This window comes from Balaenoptera physalus (genome assembly GCF_965194825.1).
Source record: "Balaenoptera physalus genome assembly, chromosome: 2".
In the NCBI taxonomy this organism is placed as follows: domain Eukaryota; kingdom Metazoa; phylum Chordata; class Mammalia; order Artiodactyla; family Balaenopteridae; genus Balaenoptera; species Balaenoptera physalus.
In genome coordinates, this window is record NC_138883.1 from 88346587 (window position 1) to 88367863 (window position 21277).

At 40.7% G+C, this 21277-nt stretch overlaps 1 protein-coding gene across 3 annotated transcripts in view; it reads left to right on the plus strand.

Annotated features, from left to right (window-relative positions):
• SLC28A2 (solute carrier family 28 member 2) overlaps positions 1-21277 on the plus strand; it is a 120804-nt gene that overhangs the window by 35151 nt on the left and 64376 nt on the right. For all 3 annotated transcript variants that reach the window (XM_082450090.1, XM_082450089.1, XM_082450091.1), the window contains 14 exons: positions 954-1045; positions 2131-2314; positions 4507-4648; positions 5279-5392; positions 5746-5823; positions 6254-6334; positions 6775-6855; positions 8544-8669; positions 8752-8882; positions 9314-9482; positions 9661-9858; positions 10447-10528; positions 12220-12318; positions 12485-12596. In XM_082450090.1, the coding sequence (XP_082306216.1) occupies positions 954-1045; positions 2131-2314; positions 4507-4648; positions 5279-5392; positions 5746-5823; positions 6254-6334; positions 6775-6855; positions 8544-8669; positions 8752-8882; positions 9314-9482; positions 9661-9858; positions 10447-10528; positions 12220-12318; positions 12485-12596 (1689 nt within the window). The remainder of the gene's footprint in view (positions 1-953; positions 1046-2130; positions 2315-4506; positions 4649-5278; positions 5393-5745; positions 5824-6253; positions 6335-6774; positions 6856-8543; positions 8670-8751; positions 8883-9313; positions 9483-9660; positions 9859-10446; positions 10529-12219; positions 12319-12484; positions 12597-21277) is intronic.

Sequence of the window (21277 nt, forward strand, 5' to 3'; positions counted from 1 at the left end):
GGCATTTGGAGCTAGTGGTTGGTCCCAGCCCTGGCTAAGCTGTCTTGCCTCAGCATGATGGCCAACTGGGACCTTCTTGCTGGGCTCATCTTCTTTGGAGCGTCTAAGAGTTTGGAAATTAGAGCTTTTTGTTCATATGACTTCAGTGTGCTGAGGACATTTAAAAGTGGCAGAGACAGGTGAGCCTGGGGCCTAGGTAAGATGCAGCAAAGGAAGATGGTTAAGAGCTCAGATTCTGAAGCCAGACTGCCTGAGTTTACATTCTGTCTATGCTCCTTACAACTTCCATGACCTTGGGAAAGGTACTTCTCTGTTTTCCAGTTTCCACATCTGTAAAATGGGAATGATAATAGTAGCCATCTCAAGAGTTCTTATTAGGAGTCAATGAGTTCGTACTTTTAAACTTTTTAGAAAGAGTTCAGCACATAGAAAGCACTAGATAAATGTTTGATAAATTAAACTTGAAAAGTTCTACTTGCTGGGTACCTTCTCTCAGGCCCTCTCACCCAGGGATTCTTGAGGGTGGTAGTGTTTTCCATCCAGTCTGTCAATGCATATCTGATTGACTGTTCAGGGTTATGGGTTTATGTGATTTTTATTTTCTCTCAGAAGAATAGGCCCTTTTCTGCATCTGGAAGCTGAGCAATCCCTCGTCCCTAGGGAACAGGAAGGAGTAGGTCCCGGTAGTCTCTCCCTGATGTGACCAGTGTTCCCTTCTGTGGTAGGAAATTACTGAGGATATTGCTAGTCCAGGTTGGGTAGGAGTGTTCTGACCTGCTGCCCATTGGCAAGGTTGACCTTGCCTTTTTGGCATCGCTAGAACACTACCGAACTTCCCCAGGATGAATTTCATTAAGAGAAAACTCTTCCTCTGGCCAGGCAATCTAAGTTCTGGGAATTGATATAAACGGGATGGAATAATTTTTGGATCTTAACTTTTGGATTCTCATCAGGAGGAACCTACAGCCTTTCACCAGGACAAGAAGTTTCTGTAAGACACATGCTGGCTTGTTCAAGAAGATCCTGCTGAGCCTGTTGTGTTTGGGTAAGGTATTGAGGATCCAGGGAAGTGAGAGACACAGTCGTTTTAGAAATGTGACCTTGTGTCAAGACTATTACTAGATGGAAAGCAGCTTTACTCACAAGTTGATCTAAAGGGCTATGTGATGTGAAGATCTTAATTACTTGTAGGTGAGCTGTAATTTATAGAGTTTCACTTCTAGGACTAAGTAAGTAAGTTGCACTTCTGAGACTAAGCTATTTTTCAAAATGTACTATTTGATAGACTTAAATATGTCAGAGAATCTGGGCTTGTCTCTTTTTTAGTATCTTGATTAGATGAGGGGCATGGTTCTTGAAGTCTGTGAAAGAAGCCTATAGTATGTTACTTATTTGCTGGTTTACTGGTGAGATCAATGATATAAAATATTTTTAAAAGATAGCAAACCTCGTGGGAATTCCCTGGCGGTCCAGTGGTTAGGACTCAGTGCTTTCAATGTTGGGGCCCGGGTTCGATCCCTGATTGGGGAACTAAGATCCTGCAAGCCGCGGGGCATGACCAAAAAAAAATAGATAGCAAATGTTTATTTAAAATATACCGTCAGTGACGTATGGGACTTTGATGTGAATATTAGAGGCAGCTGGGGTAGTGAGAACAAAAATTATATTTTGGGGTGAGTCAAGGGGCCATGGAATGAGAACCATATGGCTGTACCTCCTAGTAGTAGCCTTGTTTACATGGCTCTGCTGAAGAGGAAAGGTTAAAATGACTGGGGTTATAAAGTTTTGAGAAAGGATGACTTTTTAAGAGTATAAAGGTGGGTGCTGATCAAATCCACTTCCAGGGATAGAAAGAGAATATCAGATAAAATAGAAGGGAATGAGATTTTATCAGGGACAAGTGAAAATATGCAACATTCAAACTAAGTTGTTTCCTCCTTGGGATCCCCCAAGAAAACAGTTAGCCATCTATCCTGGCCTTGAGAATTGCAGCTCAGTCTGACAGGGCTGGGTGGTAAGGTCGCTGGAGGGTTTTACCTGCCTTAAGTCCCAGACATTCATGACTAAATCTTCATTTGGTCCTAGGGGGCTCTGCCTTGCTGATCCTTACTCTGTACTTTCTCTTTTTAGCTTATGCTGCCTACTTCCTGGCAGCTTGCATCTTGAATTTCCATAGGGCACTGGCCTTGTTTGTCCTCACCTGTTTGGTGCTTTTAGTCCTGGTTCACCGCTTTCTGAAAAGGTTCTTTGGTGAAAAATTAACGAGATGTCTGAAGCCCCTTGAAAACTCCTGCCTGAAGCTTTGGATGAAATGGTAAGATAAGAATCTCAATATCCCTCATCCCACAACTTGTCTTAAATCCCAGTCCATTACCCTTTTCCTCCTTTGACGGTTCCTGAGCTGTCTCTCAGACCCTCCCCTATACTTTACAAAACCAAGGCTCATACGGTATTTGTTTTTCGCTTTCTGACTTACTTCACTCTGTATGACAGACTCTAGGTCCATCCACCTCACTACAAATAACTCAATTTCGTTTCTTTTTATGGCTGAGTAATATTCCATTGTATATATGTGCCACATCTTCTTTATCCATTCATCTGTTGATGGACACTTAGGTTGCTTCCATGTCCTGGCTATTGTAAATAGAGCTGGAATCTAAAAAATAAAAAATAAAAAAAAATAATGGTCATGAAGAACCTAGGGGCAAGACGGGAATAAAGACGCAGACCTACTAGAGAATGGACTTGAGGACACGGGGAGGGGGAAGGGTAAGCTGGGACAAAGTGAGAGAGTGGCATGGGCATATATACACTACCAAATGTAAAATAGATAGCTAGTGGGAAGCAGCCGCATAGCACAGGGAGATCAGCTCGGTGCTTTGTGAGCACCTAGAGGGGTGGGATAGGGAGGGTGGGAGGGAGGGAGACGCAAGAGGGAAGAGATATGGGGATATATGTATATGTATAACTGATTCACTTTGTTATAAAGCAGAAACTAACACACCATTGTAAAGCAATTATACTCCAATAAAGATGTTAAAAAAAAAAACAAAAAAAACCAAGGCTCAGCGAGCAAATAGCAGTGGGCGTCTGAGCACTGAACTTAGTCCAGTTTCTTATAGCCTCATGTCTCAATATTGCTAGGGGGCCAGAGGGGTTCCATTTCAGAGAAGAGTTTCAGTCTGTTTATTGTCAGGGCTGGTATCAGAAATGAGAAAAACCATACTCCTCTTCAATGAAGAAATCAAGGCAAAGAGGCTTATAGCAGCATTAAACTATCAAATTGATTTGGTGGTCATGTGTTTCTCCCTTAGTTCCCAGATACTTTTTGTGCTTTTTTTCCCTTTAGTCCTCCAGACTTCCTGCACCCACTGGTGTCTTATAATTCCCTAGAGTTTAAGGAGCAAACTCACTGTTCAGTGTATACTGAGCTGGATGCTACAGCAGCCGCACCTCATCTAACTAACTGTGGCATGCACGTGTCCTTTGATCACACGCCTGGGGTGAGAGGATAACTTGCAGACTCTCTATATGTTCCACTTTTATGCCTTTTGTCCAATGGATGCACGGAAAATAGCTGTTCACGATGTTTGCAACAGCGATCATTTGGAGAAACACACCAGACTACAGCCTAAATTTTGGATCATTGATTTATTTGACATTGGAGAGATAGAGCGAAAGGACTTTCTTCATTAACAGGATGGATTCTGGAAGCCAGATTTATTTATTTATTTATTTATTTTTTATGTTACTTTATTTTTTTAATTTTATTTTTAAATTTTTTATACAGCACGTTCTTATTCGTTATCCATGGAAGCCAGATTTAATTCACTTTGAGTTCACAGTGAGAACAGCTCCAAAATTCAACCCTGACCTGTGATCCCTTCTGTCGTCGTCATCGTTGTTCATACGGCATCTCAACGGACAATGTGCTCTTTTTGTTTTCTTTTCTTTTCATATGTGATTCATCTTCTAATTCTTCTCCCTTGAATTGAAATGACTCCAACACTCAGACATGAGGAGACTAGTTTATGTATTGATCAAGCATGTTTGGTACATCAAGGGACCACAGGGCACTAAGTAGTTGATTTGTGGCTTAGCGTTTACTCTTGCCCTTGGAGTGGTTGGAAATTGGGTGGAGATCCATGGGAGGACTTTTCCTCCTTCTTTTTAAAATATTTTGGTTATGCATTAGAACATTCTTAAAGGATAAGTCTTTATATCACATCTTACTGGTATGATAACTTGAAGAAAAGGAGGTCATGAGATTTATGTCCTCAGATTGGACTCTTTCAGCTTCATTCTGTGAGTAAAAGAGTTGAGGGGAGGGAAGAGGTGGTAACTGGGAAACCACCAGATGAATGATTCTAAAGATATGTCTCTGTGTCTAATCTGTTGAGTTGTTTCATTTATCCTTGTGGTGAATTTCTATTTTTTAGAGGTAAAGTTAATGATTTCTTATTCACTCACTGATTTGATGACATGGTCTTGAAATTCCCTCTCCAGTGTGTTCGTGGGAGTCTTCTTGGTTGGCCTTATCCTGTGGCTGGTTCTAGACACAGCCCAAAGGCCAGAGCAGCTGATCTCCTTCACAGGAATCTGCATGTTCACCCTCATCCTCTTTGCCTGCTCCAAACACCACAGTGCAGTGAGTTTTGGGTATTGCAGGGTGGGCATAGTAATACCTAGCCAAGGACCATGTGTTACTAATTACAAAGTGCATGAGCCAAGTATTGATTACAAAGGCATAGAACTAAGTTCTTAACAATCTCTGGAATTTGCCCCTTTGACAATTTTGCTCCTAAGTGAAGTTTAAAGTTCTCACAGGCCCTAGACCATTTATTTTCAAACTGTAGGTTGTGACCCGTTAGTAAGCCTTGATATCAGTTTTGTGGATCCAGGCCAGTGTTAAAGAAAAAACAAACAAAACAAAAAATAAAGAAGGAAAGAAAGAAAATAGAATACAATAGAGAATCAGCTTGCATTGTACATAGTAATATTAAAGTATTTGTTTATGATGCTTTTATATATTTGTGTGCGTGTGTCTGTGTGTGAGGTCTAACCTGTAGACATAGTTTTGAAAACCACATAGACATATGTGGCTCTTTATATACTACTGCCCTATTTCCCCCTGCTCCCTGTTCCATCTTACCCCAGATTTACTGTTAACATGATAGGTTGGTTCCAGAGTACACGTACCCATGTTTAAAACCCCAGCCAGGTAATGAACAAGTCGGGTTTAGAGCTCACATTAGAATAACGTTTTTATTGGTCCCAGGTGTCCTGGAGGACAGTGCTTTGGGGCCTAGGTCTTCAGTTTGTCTTTGGGATCTTGGTCATCAGAACTGATCCTGGATTTAATGCATTTCAATGGCTGGGAAACCAGATTCAGGTATGAGAAATTGAATATGAGAGCTCTGGTCTTTTAGAACCCTAGAGAAAGGAGACTGGGGGAAAGCATGAGGAGATCAGGCTGTGTCTTGTTAGTGATGGTGGTGGGTGATCTGGTGGGAAAGGAGAGAGTATACTGGGGTACAACTAAGCATACAAATAAAGAGAACGGAACTGCTGAGTCCTCTGTCATTCAATGAGTAGCTCATAGTGACTTAGGCTGCTTCCCATGCTGTCAAAGGGAGGCCAACCTCAGTAGCAGCAGTAGGTCCTCATCATACATGAGGCTGATCCTATCTTCCCTGTGTCCTTTCTGGCTTCACTCTTGTTCTGTCTCTCTTTTTTTTCTTTCAGATTTTCCTCAACTATACTGTGGCTGGCTCCAGTTTTGTTTTTGGGGATATGCTGGTCAAGGATATCTTCGCTTTTCAGGTCATGTGTTTCATGAGCAAGAATGAGCGTCAATGGCAGTGAGGGTGAGGGGGATAAAGCGAGATGATGAAGATGTGTGTCCAAGAGATCAGCCAGTCTGTATACCAATTTGACCCTAAGAAGAGGATTTGATCTTATCCATATAGGAAGCAGCATTAATCTCTTGCCCTTTGATCATTGTCATACTGAAATTGGAATGAAATAGGGGTGGGAGAAGAAGGCTCTATTATTGCAAATAATAGATTTGCAATACATTTAAAATTTATTCCTAGACTAGCTTGTGTTTAAATATCCAGAGTATCTATACTGTATCAGCTGTGCTTGGGATGCTAAGAACTTAACTTAGAGACCTGAAACACTGTCTTCTTATGGCACACAGTTGCACATTCAGTGTAGTATCTCACTGGTTGCCCCATCATTCTCATTATAGGCCTTACCGATCATCCTTTTCTTTGGATGTGTGATGTCCATTCTTTACTACCTGGGCTTTGTGCAGTGGGTAGTTCAGAAGGTGAGTCATTCTCCTGCATGGTCAGGAGGTGGGCCTTTGTCTTGTGATCTATCAAGAGGCATGAAGATGGCACTTACTTTGGGAAAAAATGATCATATGTCAGATCTAGAGCATTAGAACCAATGTGAAAAGCAAACTCTTTCAAGCGTGCCTGATATCAGATGGTCAGGACCAGACCCTAGGCAGGCTGAGGGACAGAGCAGGGAGAAAAAATGGGCTGAACTGCCATTTCATACTGAGTTTTAATCTACTTTTTCTGGAAGCCAAGAGTCCTGAGTTCTGGTCCAGGCTCTGTTAGTAACTTGGTTTGTGGTCTCGGCCTTGTCCCTCTTCTTCTCTAGGCCTTAGTTTCCTTACCAACATAATGGAGGAGGGGTTTTGATGGATACACCCCAAGATTTCTGCTAATGTTAATGGTTTGGATCTTTGTATCCCTTTAGATTGCCTGGTTTTTGCAAATCACCATGGGCACCACTGCCACAGAGACCCTGGCTGTGGCAGGAAACATCTTTGTGGGTATGGTAAGCACCCTGAGGCCTTCTGATCTTTTCTCTGGGGAACAGAGAGTATGGCAGAGAACAGTTTGAGAAATGTATGCTTTCCTTTTGAAAAGTCAAATAGATGAAGACTGCATGGGCAGCCAGTCACTCTGATGAAAGAAAACTTGGAACTCAGCTCATTGCTTTCACCTTTCATACCTAATAATACTTATTTGGGTGTATGTAATGGGGACATACTTAACCACAGATCCAACTTCTTACACAGGAATTTAGGGAAATGGCCTGGTCCAAGTCATCCCCCTTCAGGGGCTATGAAAGATGTTTCCTCCATATTCTGGTTTCTTCCTGTGACCTTTGTTTTCCAGGGTCTCTAAGGAGACAATAGCTTGCCTTGCTCAGGGCTAACACCAAAGCTTGTCCCCATAATACTTGTTTGATGCATTTGTCTGTATGGAATAGGTGTTCAATATATGCTACTGACTGATCAACTCAATGTTAGGGACAATGGCTTGTCAAACTGACAAGGAATTAGTATTGAGGTCTTTCTCTCCTAAGGCCCTAGGCTGATTAATGGTATTTGAAGTGTTCTCAGAATACTTCTGTACACTTCTACCATAGCATGATGCATTTTGCTGAATTTCTCCATAATCAGCTTAGTTTCCTCTGCTAGACTATAAAGTCCAAAGAGTAGGAACTTTGCCTTATTCATAGGAATGTCCCTAGCATATCATATAGCACTAGGCACATAGTTGTCACTCATTAAATAATAAGTATTTCTTAGGTCAATGCTAGATATATATTTTTTTAATTAATTAATTTATTTATTTATTTTTGGCTGTGTTGGGTCTTCGTTTCTGTGCGAGGGTTTTCTCTAGTTGTGGCAAGCGGGGGCCACCCTTCATCGCGGTGCATGGGCCTCCCACTATCGCGGCCTCTCTTGTTGCGGAGCACAGGCTCCAGACGTGCAGGCTCAGTAGTTGTGGCTCACGGGCCTAGTTGCTCTGCGGCATGTGGGATCTTCCCAGACCAGGGCTCGAACCTGTGTCCCCTGCATTGGCAGGCAGATTCTCAACCACTGCGCCACCAGGGAAGCCCCAATGCTAGATATATTTTACATAATTGGGTCTTCATAATTTCATACCATTTTCACAAACATTATTTCTTTGGATTCTTTCATCAACATTGGGCTTCAGTCATCTATTTGCAATTCATTTAATGAGTAACTTTTAAGCAATTAATATGTACTCAGTAAGTACACTATACTAAAGTCATTCACTAAGTATATAGTTTTTGTTTGTTTGTTTGGGCCACACCACATGGCTTGTGGGATCCTAGTTCCCCAACCAAGGATCGAATCCCGGACCTTGGCAGTGAAAGCGCGGAGTCCCAACCACTGTACCACCAGGGAATTCCCAAGTATATAGTTTTAGACATTGAGAACATACAAAAGAAATATACCGTTTGTCTTCTATAGCATTCTAAATTTTAAATAGATGAGACAAACTGATATGAAAACACATGAGAAGAGTGCTAGCCGGGATATGATTAGGTGCCAGAGTGGGTGAGCCAGACACTGGGAGAGCCTAAGAGCAGAGCTTAGTTTTGGAAGAGCACCCACACTGGAGGGATGTGTGCCCGGAGCTGGGGCGGACACTCTGGGATGGGGAGCTGCACCTTCTTGATTCTGACTCTCTTCTCCTTTTTTATAGACAGAGGCACCTCTGCTCATCCGTCCATACCTTGCAGACATGACGCTTTCAGAAGTCCATGCAGTGATGACTGGAGGGTTTGCCACCATCTCAGGCACTGTCTTGGGAGCCTTCATATCCTTTGGGGTAAGCATAGTCTGTTTGATCACTCCTGGGTGAGCCCAAGTCTGGGTTCTGTAGATGCTCATTCCTAAGTCTGGCCTTACAGATTGACGCGTCATCCTTGATTTCTGCCTCTGTGATGGCTGCCCCTTCTGCTCTTGCTTTGTCAAAGCTGGTATATCCAGAAGTGGAGGAGTCCAAGTTCAAGAATAAGGAGGGGGTAAAATTGCCCCGTGGGTGAGTCCAATGAGGCATATAATTTGGGAGATGGTGAGGTCAGGTGCAGAGTCAAGAGTGGTGCTATGGTGGCAGAGGCTTCAAGTCTTCTGGAGAAGAAATAATATGATTCCATATCCCCTCTTGTCTACCTCTGCCTTTAGATAATCATGTTGATTTTTTTCTTTTGTTTAACCCTCCCACCTGCCTCTCTCTTCTGCATGCCATTATCCTCTGTCCTTTGTGTCAGTACCATTTCATGGCGATTAAATCTGATACTGCTTCAGTGTAATTTCCACAAAAAGGGTCACTAGGAACCCCCATCACCCCTCAAGCTGTTCTTGCACTCTCCTGTTGCACTCCTGCACTGCTGGGACACTGGGACAGCTCTTCTCTGAGGAGCCGCGATTACTCTAGACACCGTATTCTTCCCCTATGCCCAATAACCACAGGAAGGAGAAGAGTGTTCTGGAAGCTGCCAGCAATGGAGCCACAGATGCCATAGGCCTTGCTGCTAACATAGCAGCCAACCTGATTGCCTTTTTGGCCGTGTTGGCCTTCATCAACGCTGCCCTCTCCTGGCTAGGGGAACTGGTAGACATACAGGGGCTCACTTTTCAGGTAAAGGATTCCATTTGTTGGGCTGTCCCTCTAGGGTGTGTTTAAGTAGTCCTTGAATTGTGCATGTCCTCCTGACCCACAGTGCACTGAGGGAGCGTGGAGAGGAGAAGGGTGGAGGAGACTGAGTCAAGGCTCCAGAGAAGTCTTTGTCTCCTGACTGTCTCTTTCTCTCACCCAGGTCATCTGCTCCTATATCCTAAGGCCCGTGGTTTTCATGATGGGTGTCGAGTGGGCAGACTGTCCGATGGTGGCTGAGATGGTGGGGATCAAGTTCTTCACGAATGAGTTTGTGGCCTATCAGCAACTGTCTCAGTACAAAAACAAACGTCTCTCTGGAGTGGAAGAGTGGATTGGAGGCGAGAAACAGTGGATTTCTGTAAGTGACAATCTAGAAAAGCATAAACAGTCCAGGCAGACAAAAAGTGTTACACTAAAGTTTAACACGCACAGATCCCTTTCCAGGATCCCAGGCCTGACCACAAAGCAAGAGTAACAGTATGCTTGGCTTCGGTGCCTGAGCTGCCCTGAGGTCTGTGTGCTAGTCCCCTACACTCTGACCCAACTTCTCTCTAGAATGTAATTACTGAGCCTTTACAGTTGGGGCAGTCCAAGGAGGATACTATTTCTGATAGTCTAAGGTCTCCTTCTTCATTTATAAGTTTAAATTGCTATAAACTGAGCTCCTTTTTTCTCTCCCTCTCTTTTCTCTCAATCATCCTCATTCCTAGGCCTTCTCCTAATTCATAAGCTTCAACAAGAAGAGCATTGGGTAAAGAGGCCATGGTGGTTCCATATCATTATCCCTATAATAACTCATGAAGCGATTATTTTCTGAGCATCCTTTCCATATTCCTTAGAGTAGCACACACAAGATTGGGGGTTCTAAGTACTCTGGAACGTCTCTCATGATTATACGACTGTGCACATAGGACTGAGTTTACTTATTTATTTTTGTTTTCCCTAGGTGAGAGCTGAAATCATTACAACATTTTCACTCTGTGGATTTGCCAATCTTAGTTCCATAGGAATCACACTGGGAGGCTTGAGTGAGTTAATTCATTTTCCCAGCTACCCAATATGCCAGCCAGTTCCCAGCATCTGTAGTGGGCAGTCCTGGTGCTTCAGTATGAGTTGAGACCAGATAGAGAAGCTGATGTGAAATGGGCCTCTCAGGTGGCAGTTAATTTGGAGTTAAGGTAATCATGCTACCTGGCTATGCATGAAGCCCAGGCTGGGTTTGCAATCTCAACTTCTGTCATTTTTTTCCCTTTCAAATGGAGGCCCAAAAGACCAATTTTATTTTTATTTTCCCTATGAGGAAGACTATAATGATATTATTTTTATTTTGCCATTAAATGGACATAGTGCATATAAAAGTAAAGGTATTTTGTTTTTTATTCAGTAGTGAAGGTACTTTCCGAAATTACGCTGCTCACCAGTTGACTTCACAGAATTAGGCATTGCACACGGAATCAAAGGCCAAATAAAAGCAGCAGACACATAAGGCAGATAGATAATTAGAGCAAGTGGTGTGAAGTGTTGGATTAAAAGCTACAAGTCACCAGGTGTGGGAGGAGTGAGTATGTGAAGCATACATAGATACAATTAGATTGCTGAAAATCTTGCTGAATGGTGATGGCTGGAGGAAACAATATGAGGAAAATGGAATTGTCCTTGAAGGCAGGGGATTCCAAGAGTTTGGAAGATCCAAGTGAGAAATAAAGTGTAAGAAAAATACAGCTCAGTGTGTCCGTTTTTTATGGCACTCATATTCTGGGCTAGAATCATTAAGTTGATTTACTTGGTAGCTGATCGAACAATTTAAAGGTGAAACAATTTCCTTTCAGTTTATCTTTTTCCCTTCTGTTAAACACTTGTCTGTATTCTAATTCTTTTTTAAAAAATATTTATTTATTTATTTTTGGCTGTGTTGGGTCTTCGTTGCCGCATATGGGCTTTCCCTAGTTGCAGTGAGCAGGGGCTACTCTTCGTTGTGGTGCGCGGGCTTCTCCTTTTGGTGGCTTCTCTTTGTTGCGGAGCATGGGCTGTAGGCGCCCGGGCGTCAGTAGTTGTGGCTCCCGGGCTCTAGAGCGCAGGTTCAGTAGTTGTGGTGCACAGGCTTAGTTGCTCTGTGACATGTGGGATCTTCCCGGACCAGGGCTCGAACCCGTGTCCCCTACATTGGCAGGCGGATTCTTAACCACTGCGCCACCAGGGAAGTCCCTGTATTCTAATTCTGATGCCTGATTACAATCTGATTGTGAGCTTGTCATCCAGTAATGGGATATGCATCATGTGACTAAGGTTTAGGTGAATGTTGCCCTCCTTATTTCTCTGGCACAAAATAGCCCATCTAATTCTGTCCAGGTTAAGAATGCAGATTTCAGTTAGTGAACACCCAAGGCATTTGCACCTGTCTGGAGCAACCCAGGGCTTTGCTTAATTCAGATACATCTTGGGAATGTTCACAAAACCACTAAATAGTTAGTGGTTCACACACTTCACACAATCCTTCACACAATCCTTGACCTGGGGAATGTCTAAGTTAGTGACCCCATAGGACTAATGAATATACACACTTCTTAGGGTACCACTGTCCAGCCTCTGGTGGTTGGTGGTAAGAATGCTATTCATCTGCTGCATTTTGATCCTCAGCATTCTTCTAATGGGGTTTCATGGGGTATGCCTAATTGCCTTGTGGGGAAGAGATTGAATTATTTTGTTGTGTTGTCCGCAGCATCAATGGTACCCCACCGGAAGAGTGACTTGTCCAAGGTTGTGGTCAGTGCCCTCTTCACAGGGGCCTGTGTATCCCTTATCAGCGCCTGTGTGGCAGGTAAGTGTCTCAGCTTAGTCTCAGAATATTGTTTTAACTCTCCATCTCACATATGCATAGAAAAGGCACCAAATCTACAGTGTTCTCAATTTATACCCAAAGAATTAAGAGCCTTAAGGAACATGTGTAAAATCTTCCCCTTAGCATCTCTGTCTCCTTTACCCAGGAATCCTCTATGTCCCCAGGGGAGCTGAAACTGACTGTGTCTCCTTCCTAAACACAAGTTTCACCAATCGAACCTATGAGATCTATGTGTGCTGCAGAGAGCTCTTTCGGAGGTGAGTGAGCACTGGGATCCCTGCCCCCTTCTCCTTTATGCTCTCCTCCACTCAGGAATCTTCTGGGAGTGGGGAGAAGCAAGGTCTTGAGGGTAATCACACGGTTGCTGAAGAGAGCATATAAGAAGGGAGACAGGTATTTGTGGTGGCCTAGATCTCCGTTTTTTTCTCTTATTAGATGCATACTCACTATTAGCTCTAGCATGGACAAGTGACAGATTTTACCTGTATTGATGGGGCACTGAGAAGTGGAGGGTGAGGGGAAGTAAGGGAGGGTGGTTTCCCTGATCAGAAGTGATGTTTTTATTGTAATTGGAACATAGATAAGTTGTAGGTGAAGACATGGCAATGGTCCTAAGTGGCTAAAAACTTATAGCCTTCTTCAGACAGAAATGAAGACTGAGAGTGGATAAAGTTGAATTGATAAAATCATGATGCATTCGGATAGTGTAAAAATGAACTTGTTTACCAATTTCTGGGATATTATTAGAATAGTTTTCTGATTCTGCATGTAAGGAGCTCAGAAGTCACCACTCCATCCTAACAACAAGAAAAAAAAAACTGAACAGTCTGAAAAATCAATAACTCTTCTTGGATCTGTAAGAGACACAGGGCAAACTGCTGACCTGAAGACTGGAGAGACAGACAGGCAAACACATAGCTTACTGGAGCAGACTCATGAGCGGAAACTGCCACAGAATCCTGTGCTGGGGCAGGAAAACCTGAAACTAATTGCTGGAGCCTCAGTGAGGACAGGTCTGGATGTTAAAAACTCCGGGGGGACCCAGTTATAGGGGGCAACCCTACACTTTGGGGAGTTTTACCTCCAGGAGCTAGACCAAGTTCTCACAGTAAATATCAGACAAAAACCGCCTCATTCTTCTGGCAGGGGGAGGGGAAAAGGAGCCATTTTGAAATATACCAGAGCACTCTGTTTTTTTAAACAAGGCCTGCTGTCAGGAGAAACTAGTTAACCAGAGCCTAACCAGCTGGGGTAGTATCAGAGCCTACCTGACCTGGAAGAAGGGAAATACCCAACTAAAGCTCACTCTAGCCATCCTATCCCCCTTAAAGGGGGAGGAAAAACTGAGAAACACTTGTGAAGTTCACAGTGCAGAGGCACAGGCTCGCTAAAAGCCTGAGACCTAATCATAGGACTACAGAATGCTTCCCCTCCCCCACACTTCACCACCACATTACTAAGGCCTATTTACAGCAGTTCCTTTTTTGGGTACATCATGTCCAGTTATCAAGAAGAAAGTACAAGGCCCGCTAAAAGGCAAAAAACACAATTTGAGGAGATAGAGCAAGCATCAAAACCAGACATGGCAAAGATTTCGATTTATCAGAGTGGGAATTTCAAGCAACTATGATTTATGTGCTAAGGGCTCTAATGGATAAAGTAGACAGCAAGCAAGAACAGATGGGCAATGTAAGTACAGAGATATAGGAATCCCAAGAAAGAACCAAAAAGAAATGCTACAGATCACAAAACACTGTAACAGAAATAAAGAATGTCTTTGATGGCTTACTAGTAGACTAAACACATCTGAGGAAAGAACTCCTAGCTTGAAGATATATCAATAGAAGTCTTCAAAACTGAAAAGGAAAGAGAACAAAGACTGAAAAAAAAAAAAAACCAGAATGGAGCATCCAAGGATTGTGGGACAAATACAAAAGGTGTAACATACACATAATGTGAATACCAAGAGAAGAACAGAAGAAATATTTGAAACAATTATGACTGAGAATTTCTCCAAATTAGTGTCAGACACCAAACCACAGATCCAGGAAGCTCAGAGAACACCGAGCAGCATAAATGCCAAGAAGACTATACTTAAGCATATTTTGAAATTATAGAAAATCAAAGATAAAGAAAAAATACTGAAAGAAGTCAGTTGAAAAAAAAGAGAGTATATCATTAAGCTGAAAGAACTATTTACAGGACACACAAAATGAAAGATTTGAGGAACTAGAATGTTTGGTGCTTCAAAAGCAAAAGATGTGTGTATTAGTAGTGATATATGGGTGAATGAAGAGAGTTCTGAGAGATGAGGCTGAAAGATCTTATAAGGCCTTGTATGAAATGATAAGGAATTTAGACTTTGACTTATAAAATTCTTAACACTGGTATGTTTTTTCAAAAGATCATGCTGGTAGCCATTTGGATGTCAGGGAGATCAATAAACACATTGCTGTAATACTCCCAAGTAAGAGATGATGAGAGCTGATACTAAGTAGTTGTGAGAATGAAGATGCACTAGAACAAGGAGAATCAATAGGATTGGTTATTGAAGTGAAGGGCAGGGTAAGGATGACTGTACCCTTTCCGGCTTGGGTAAGTGGGTCTGAGGGATGCCATTCATTCACTGACAGGAAGAGGACTAGTTCCAGGAATGAGAGTAAAGGGGAGAGATTATGGCTTAATTCAGGTGGATATGTTGACTTGGAGGTACCTGTGGGACCATCATGTTAAGCAACTCACAAACCAACTTGGGTCTGAAGTTCAGGAGAGAAAAAAGAACTGGAGATAGATTTGGAAGTTGTCATTAAGTAAATGATCTGTTCAGTATATAGGTAGATGTTTGGGTACCAGCTCCTTAACAGGTTACTATGGCAAGTTAACAGACATTACCCTCCTGTGTTTGGAGGTTTTCACCAGAGAAAGCAACCAACATCCTCTGAAAAAATAATCCTTTTGCTGTACTATTAAAGATGAATTATAAACTGGATAGATCATTGGTCTGGCATAGTTATGACTCCTATGTTCTTGGGGAAGTTCAATGGATGTCATTGTAAGCATAGTCTAAAGTAAATGGGTGAAGTGAAAATTGCTAATTTGTGTTTAATGATGAGTTGTCTTTACATCACTGAACATCACTAAAAAATTAGTAGAATACTCTTTCCTGGTCATTTCTGCCTTCAAAACGGAAACTGACTTTTTGCCTAAAGTCACATACTAAGCATCATTAGTATCTAGAATCTGAAAGATATAATGTTTTTGTCCAATTCATTCATGCTAAATATATTTGGAGTGACTCCAGACCAAGATAACAACAAAGGAGGCTTAAATTTCCCTCTTCCTATGGATGCACCAAATGTACAGCTATACATGGAGTAATTCCCTCTAAGCAAAATCCAGAAACTAGCTGAATGACTCCTACAACTGAGAAAATACCCACATTGAATTGGGTAGGAAAGACTGAGAAACAGTCTCATCATAAAACCCACCCCTGGCACAGCACCATATAATGGAAGGGAACTCCCAACTCTAAGCTTATCCCTAAGCAGTGAAGGGTTTAGACTGAACATCTAGAGCCCCAATTTTTAAGACGGAACTGTGCCTACCTCCCCACCACCCCCCGCCTGCCCCACAAGGCTCAGTATAGAGGAAGCAGTCAAAAATGTCCATCTCCCACTCTTTCCCTGGAAAGGGTTTGACTGCATACTTTCCAGCTGGTGCCTGAGGGTCCAGCTTCTAATCAGCCTGCATCTAGGTGCTGGCTGCAATTCTCCTCTTTGGGACACTAAAGAGACCCACACTGAGACACATTATAATTAAACTGTCAAAACTAAGACAAACAAAGCATAGATAAAGGCAGCAAGAGAAAAGCAACTTGTTATATACAAGGGAGCTCCCATAAGACTATCAGCAGATTTTTCTGCAGAAACCTTACAGTCCAGAAAAAAAGTGGGATGATATATTAAAAAGAAAAAAACTACCAACCAATGCTTGGTAATGCTTTACCTGGCAAAGTTGTCCTTCAGAATTGAAGGAGAGAGAGTTTTTCAGACAAGCAGAGGTAGCTATACTTATATCAGACAAAATAGAATTTAAGCCAAAACAGTAATGAGAAACAAAGAAGGTCATTATATAGTGATAAAGGGGTCAATTCATCAAGAGGATGTAATAACTGTAAATTTTTATGCACCCTATATGGAGCACCTAAATATATAAAGCAAATATTAACAGATCTGAAGAGACAACAATACAATAATTGTAGAGGACTTCAGCATTCCACTTTCAACAACAGATAGATCATCCAGGCAGAAAATCAATAAGGAAACATTGGACTTAAACTACATGTTAGACCAGATGGACCTGACAACATTTACAGAACAGTCCATCCAGCAACAGCAGAATACACATTCTTCTCAAGTACACATGGAAATTATCTGATAGATTATATGTTAGGCTACAAAGCAAGTCTTAATATATTTAAGAAGACTGAAATTATATCAAATGTCTTTTCTGACCACAATAGTATGAAACTAGAAATCAGTAACAAGAAAAAACCTGGTAAATTCACATATATGTGGACATTAAACAACATGCTCCTGAACAATGGGTCAAAAATGAAATCAAAAGAGAAATAAAATATCTTTACTCACCACAAGGAAAAATCTGTAACTGTGTGAGTTGATGGATGTTAACTAAACTTATTGTGGTAATCATCTCACAGTATATACCTATATCAAGTCATTATATTGTACACCTTATACAATGTTATATGTCAATAATATCTCAATAAAACTGGGGGAAAAACTTGAAAAAATATCTTGAGACAAATGAAAATGGAAACACAATATACCAAAACTTAAGAGATGCAGCAAAAGCAGTTCAAAGAGGGGAGTTTATAGTGACAAACACCTAAATTAAGAAAAAAAGAAAGATCTCAAACAACCTAATTTAACACCTCAAGAAAAAGAAAAACAAACTAAGTCCAAAGTTATAGAAGAAGGGAAATAACAAAGATCAGAGCAGGAACTAATGAAACAGAGACAAAAAAAGACAACAGAAAAGTTCAATGAAACTAAGAGCCATTTGTCTTAAAAGACAGACAAAATAGACATATGTTTAGCTAAGCTAAGAAGAAGAGAGAGGAGACTCAAAGAAATGAAAAAGGAGGTATTACAATTAATAACACAGAAATACTAAGGATTTTGAGAAACTGCTATGGAAAATTATATCCCAACAAATTAGATAACATAGAAGAAATGGATAAATTCCTAGAAATATACAACTGACTAAGACTGAATCATGAAGAAATAGAAAATCTGAACAGAATGATTACTAGTAAGGAGATTGAATCAGTAATCAAAAACCTCCCAACAAAAAAAGCCCAGGACTAGACAGGTTCACTGGTGAATTCTTCCAAACAGTTAAAGAATAATTAATACCAATCTTCTCAAACTTTTCAAAAAAACATAAAAGGAGTGAACACTTCCAAATTCATTTTATGAGGCCAGAATTACCTGTTGCCAAAGCCAGACAGGGACACTATAAGAAAAAATTACAGGCCAGTATTCCTGATGAACATAGATGCAAAAATCCTCAACAAAAATTAGCAAACCAAATTCAACAGTACATTAAAAAGATCATACACCATGATCAAGTGAGATTTATTCCTGGGATGCAAGGATGGCTCAACATACACAAATCAATAAATGTGATATACCACTGTAACAAAATGAAAGATAAAAACCATATAATCATTTCAATAGATGCAGAAAAAGCATCTGACAAAATTCAACATCCTTACATGATAAAACTCTCAACAAATTGGATGTAGAAGGAATGTATCTCAACATAATAAAGGCCATATATGACAAGCCCACAGCTAACATCATACTGAATCGTGAAAAGCTGAACACTTTTCCTCTAAGATCAGGAATAAGACAAGAATTACCACACTCACCACTTTTAATCAACATAGTATCGGAAATCATAGACAGAGCAATTAGCCAAGAAAAAGAAATAAAAGGCACCCAAATCAGAAAAGAAGTAAAACTGTCTGTGTCTGCAGATGACATGATCTTATACATAGAAAATCCTAAAGGCTCCACCAAGAAACTGTTAGCACTGATAAACAAATTCAGTAAGTTGCAGGATACAAAATAAACATACAAAAATCATTTGTGTTTCTATACAATAACAATGAACTATTGGAAAGAGAAATTAATGAAACAATCCCATTTACAATAGCATCAAAAAGAATAAAATACTTAGGAATAAATGTAATCAAGGAAAGAAAAGATCTGTACACTGAAAACTATAAAAAAATTGATGAAAAAGTGGAAGGGATAAATAAATGGAAATATGCTCCACGTTTATGGATTAGAAGAATGAATATTATTAAAGTGTTCATACTACCTAAGGTGATCTACAGATTCAATGCAATCCCTATTAAAATTCCAATGGCATTTTTCATAGAAATAGAAAAAACAATTCTAAAATTCATATGGAACCACAAAAGACCCTGAATAGCCAAAGCAATTTTGAGAAAGAAGAACAAAGCTAAAGGCATCACACGTCTTGATTTTAAACTATATTACAAAGCTGTAGTAATCAAAACAGTATGGTACTGACTTAAAAATAAACACACAGATCAATCAAACAGAATAGAGAGTCCAGAAATAAACCCATGTTTTCAACAAAGGAGCCAAGAATATACAGTGGGGGAAAGGGTAGTCTTTTCAATAAATGGTATTAGCAAAACTGTATATCCACCTGTAGGAGAATGAAACTGGACTCCTGCCTTACACCATATACAAAAATCAACTCAAAACGGATTAAAGACTTTAACATAAGACCTGAAACCTTGAAAATCCTTGAAGAAAATGTAGGGAGTAAGCTCCTTGACATTGGTCTTGGCAACGATTTTTTGGGCTTGAAACCAAAAGCAAAGACAACAAAAACAAAAATAAACAATTGGGGGACTTCTCTGGTGACACAGTGGTTAAGAATCCTCCTGCCAATGCAGGGGACATGGGTTCGATCCCTGGTCCAGGAAGATCCCACATGCTGTGGAGCAACTAGGCCCGTGAGCCACAGCTGCTGAGCCTGCACTCTAGAGCCCTCGAGCCGCAACTACTGAGCCCACACGTCGCAACTACTGAAGCCCGCGCGCCTCGAGCCCATGCTCCGCGGCAGGAGAAGCCACCGCAGTGAGAAGCCCATGCGCCACAACAAAGAGTAGCCCCTGCTTGCTGCAGCTAGAGAAAGCCTGCGCACAGCAACGAAGAACGAACACAGCCAAAAAATAATAAAAATTTTAAAAAGCAAAAAACAAAAAACAATTGGGACTTCGTCAAACTAAAAAGCTTCTGCACAGCAAAAGAAACCATCAACAAAATGAAAAGTCAACCTACAGAATGGGAGAAAATATTTGCAAACCATATATCCGGTAAGGAATTAATATCCAAAATATACAAGGAACTTATACAGCTCAATAGCAAAAAATCCAAGTAATCCAATTTAAAAATGAGCAGAGGGTTTGAATAGACATTTTTCCAAAGAACTCAACCAAATGACCAACAGGTACATGAAAAGGTGCTCAATATCACTAACTAGCAAGGAAATACAAATAAAAACCTCAATGAGGTATCACCTTACACCTGTTAGGATGGCTGTCATAAAAAACACAAGAGATAGCAAATGCTGGCAACGATGTGCAGAAAAGGAAACCTTTACACACTCTTAGTGGAAATGGAAATGGTACAGTCACTATGGAGTTTCCTGAAGAAATTAAAAATAGAACTACTACCATATGATCCAGCAATCTTACTTCTGGGTATATATCCAAAGGAAACAAAGTCACTATCTGTACTCCCATGTTCACTGCAGCATTATTAACAGTAGCCATGGTATGCAAACAACCTATGTGCCCACTAGCAGATGAATGGATAAAGAAAATGTTGTGTATGTATACAATGGAATGTTAGTCATCCTTACAAAAGAAGGAAATCCTGCTATTTGCAACAATGTGGATGAACAATTACACTAAGTGAAATAAGCCAGACAAAGGCAAATACTGCATGGTCTCACTTATATGCAGAATCCAAAAAAAAAACAACAACAAAAAGGAACTCATAGAATGGTGGTTGCCTAGGGCTGGGAAATAGGGGAATAGGGAGAAGCTGGTATAATAGTACAAACTTTCAGATATAAGATCAATAGGTTTGAGGCCCTAATGTATAACATGGTGGATATAGTTGATAATACTGTATTATATAATTGAGATTTGCTAAGAGAATAGAACTTAAGTGTTCTCACCAAAAAAAAAAAAAAAAAAAGAAGTAAATATGTGAGGTGGTGGATGTGTTAACTCAATGTTGGGAATCCTTTCACAGTATATGCATATGTCAAATCATCACGTTGTACACTCTCTATATATTACAATTTTGTTTGTCAATTATACCTCCATAAAACTGAAACACACATACATATATACATACACACCAAGCCTGAGCTGTTTTCCTTTCTCAAGAGGAATGTGGCTTTGGAGTACCATCTCACTATTTAGAATAAATTCAATTCTAAATCATTACAAGGCATAAATCTTGCTTCAGTGATGTTTGGACAGGCAGTTCCCCAAAGGACTATGGTTATGAACTGGACAGAGAAGCAGACACATTGTATAGGATTTCTTGCTAGTACTATCTTGGGCATGAATGAGAAAATATGCTTAATTCTGTCCTATTTATTGGTTGGCCAAAAAGTTCCTTCAGTTTTGAAGTAAAAATAAAAGACACATTTTCCATTTTCACCAAGAACTTTATTTGAACAACGTATTCACCGTTTTGTTCCACTGCCTTCTGCCATTTTTCAGGCAGCTTCATAATTCCGTATTCCCAAAACTTTTAATCTTTTTGAGCAAAGAATGGTCCCAGGTGCCTTT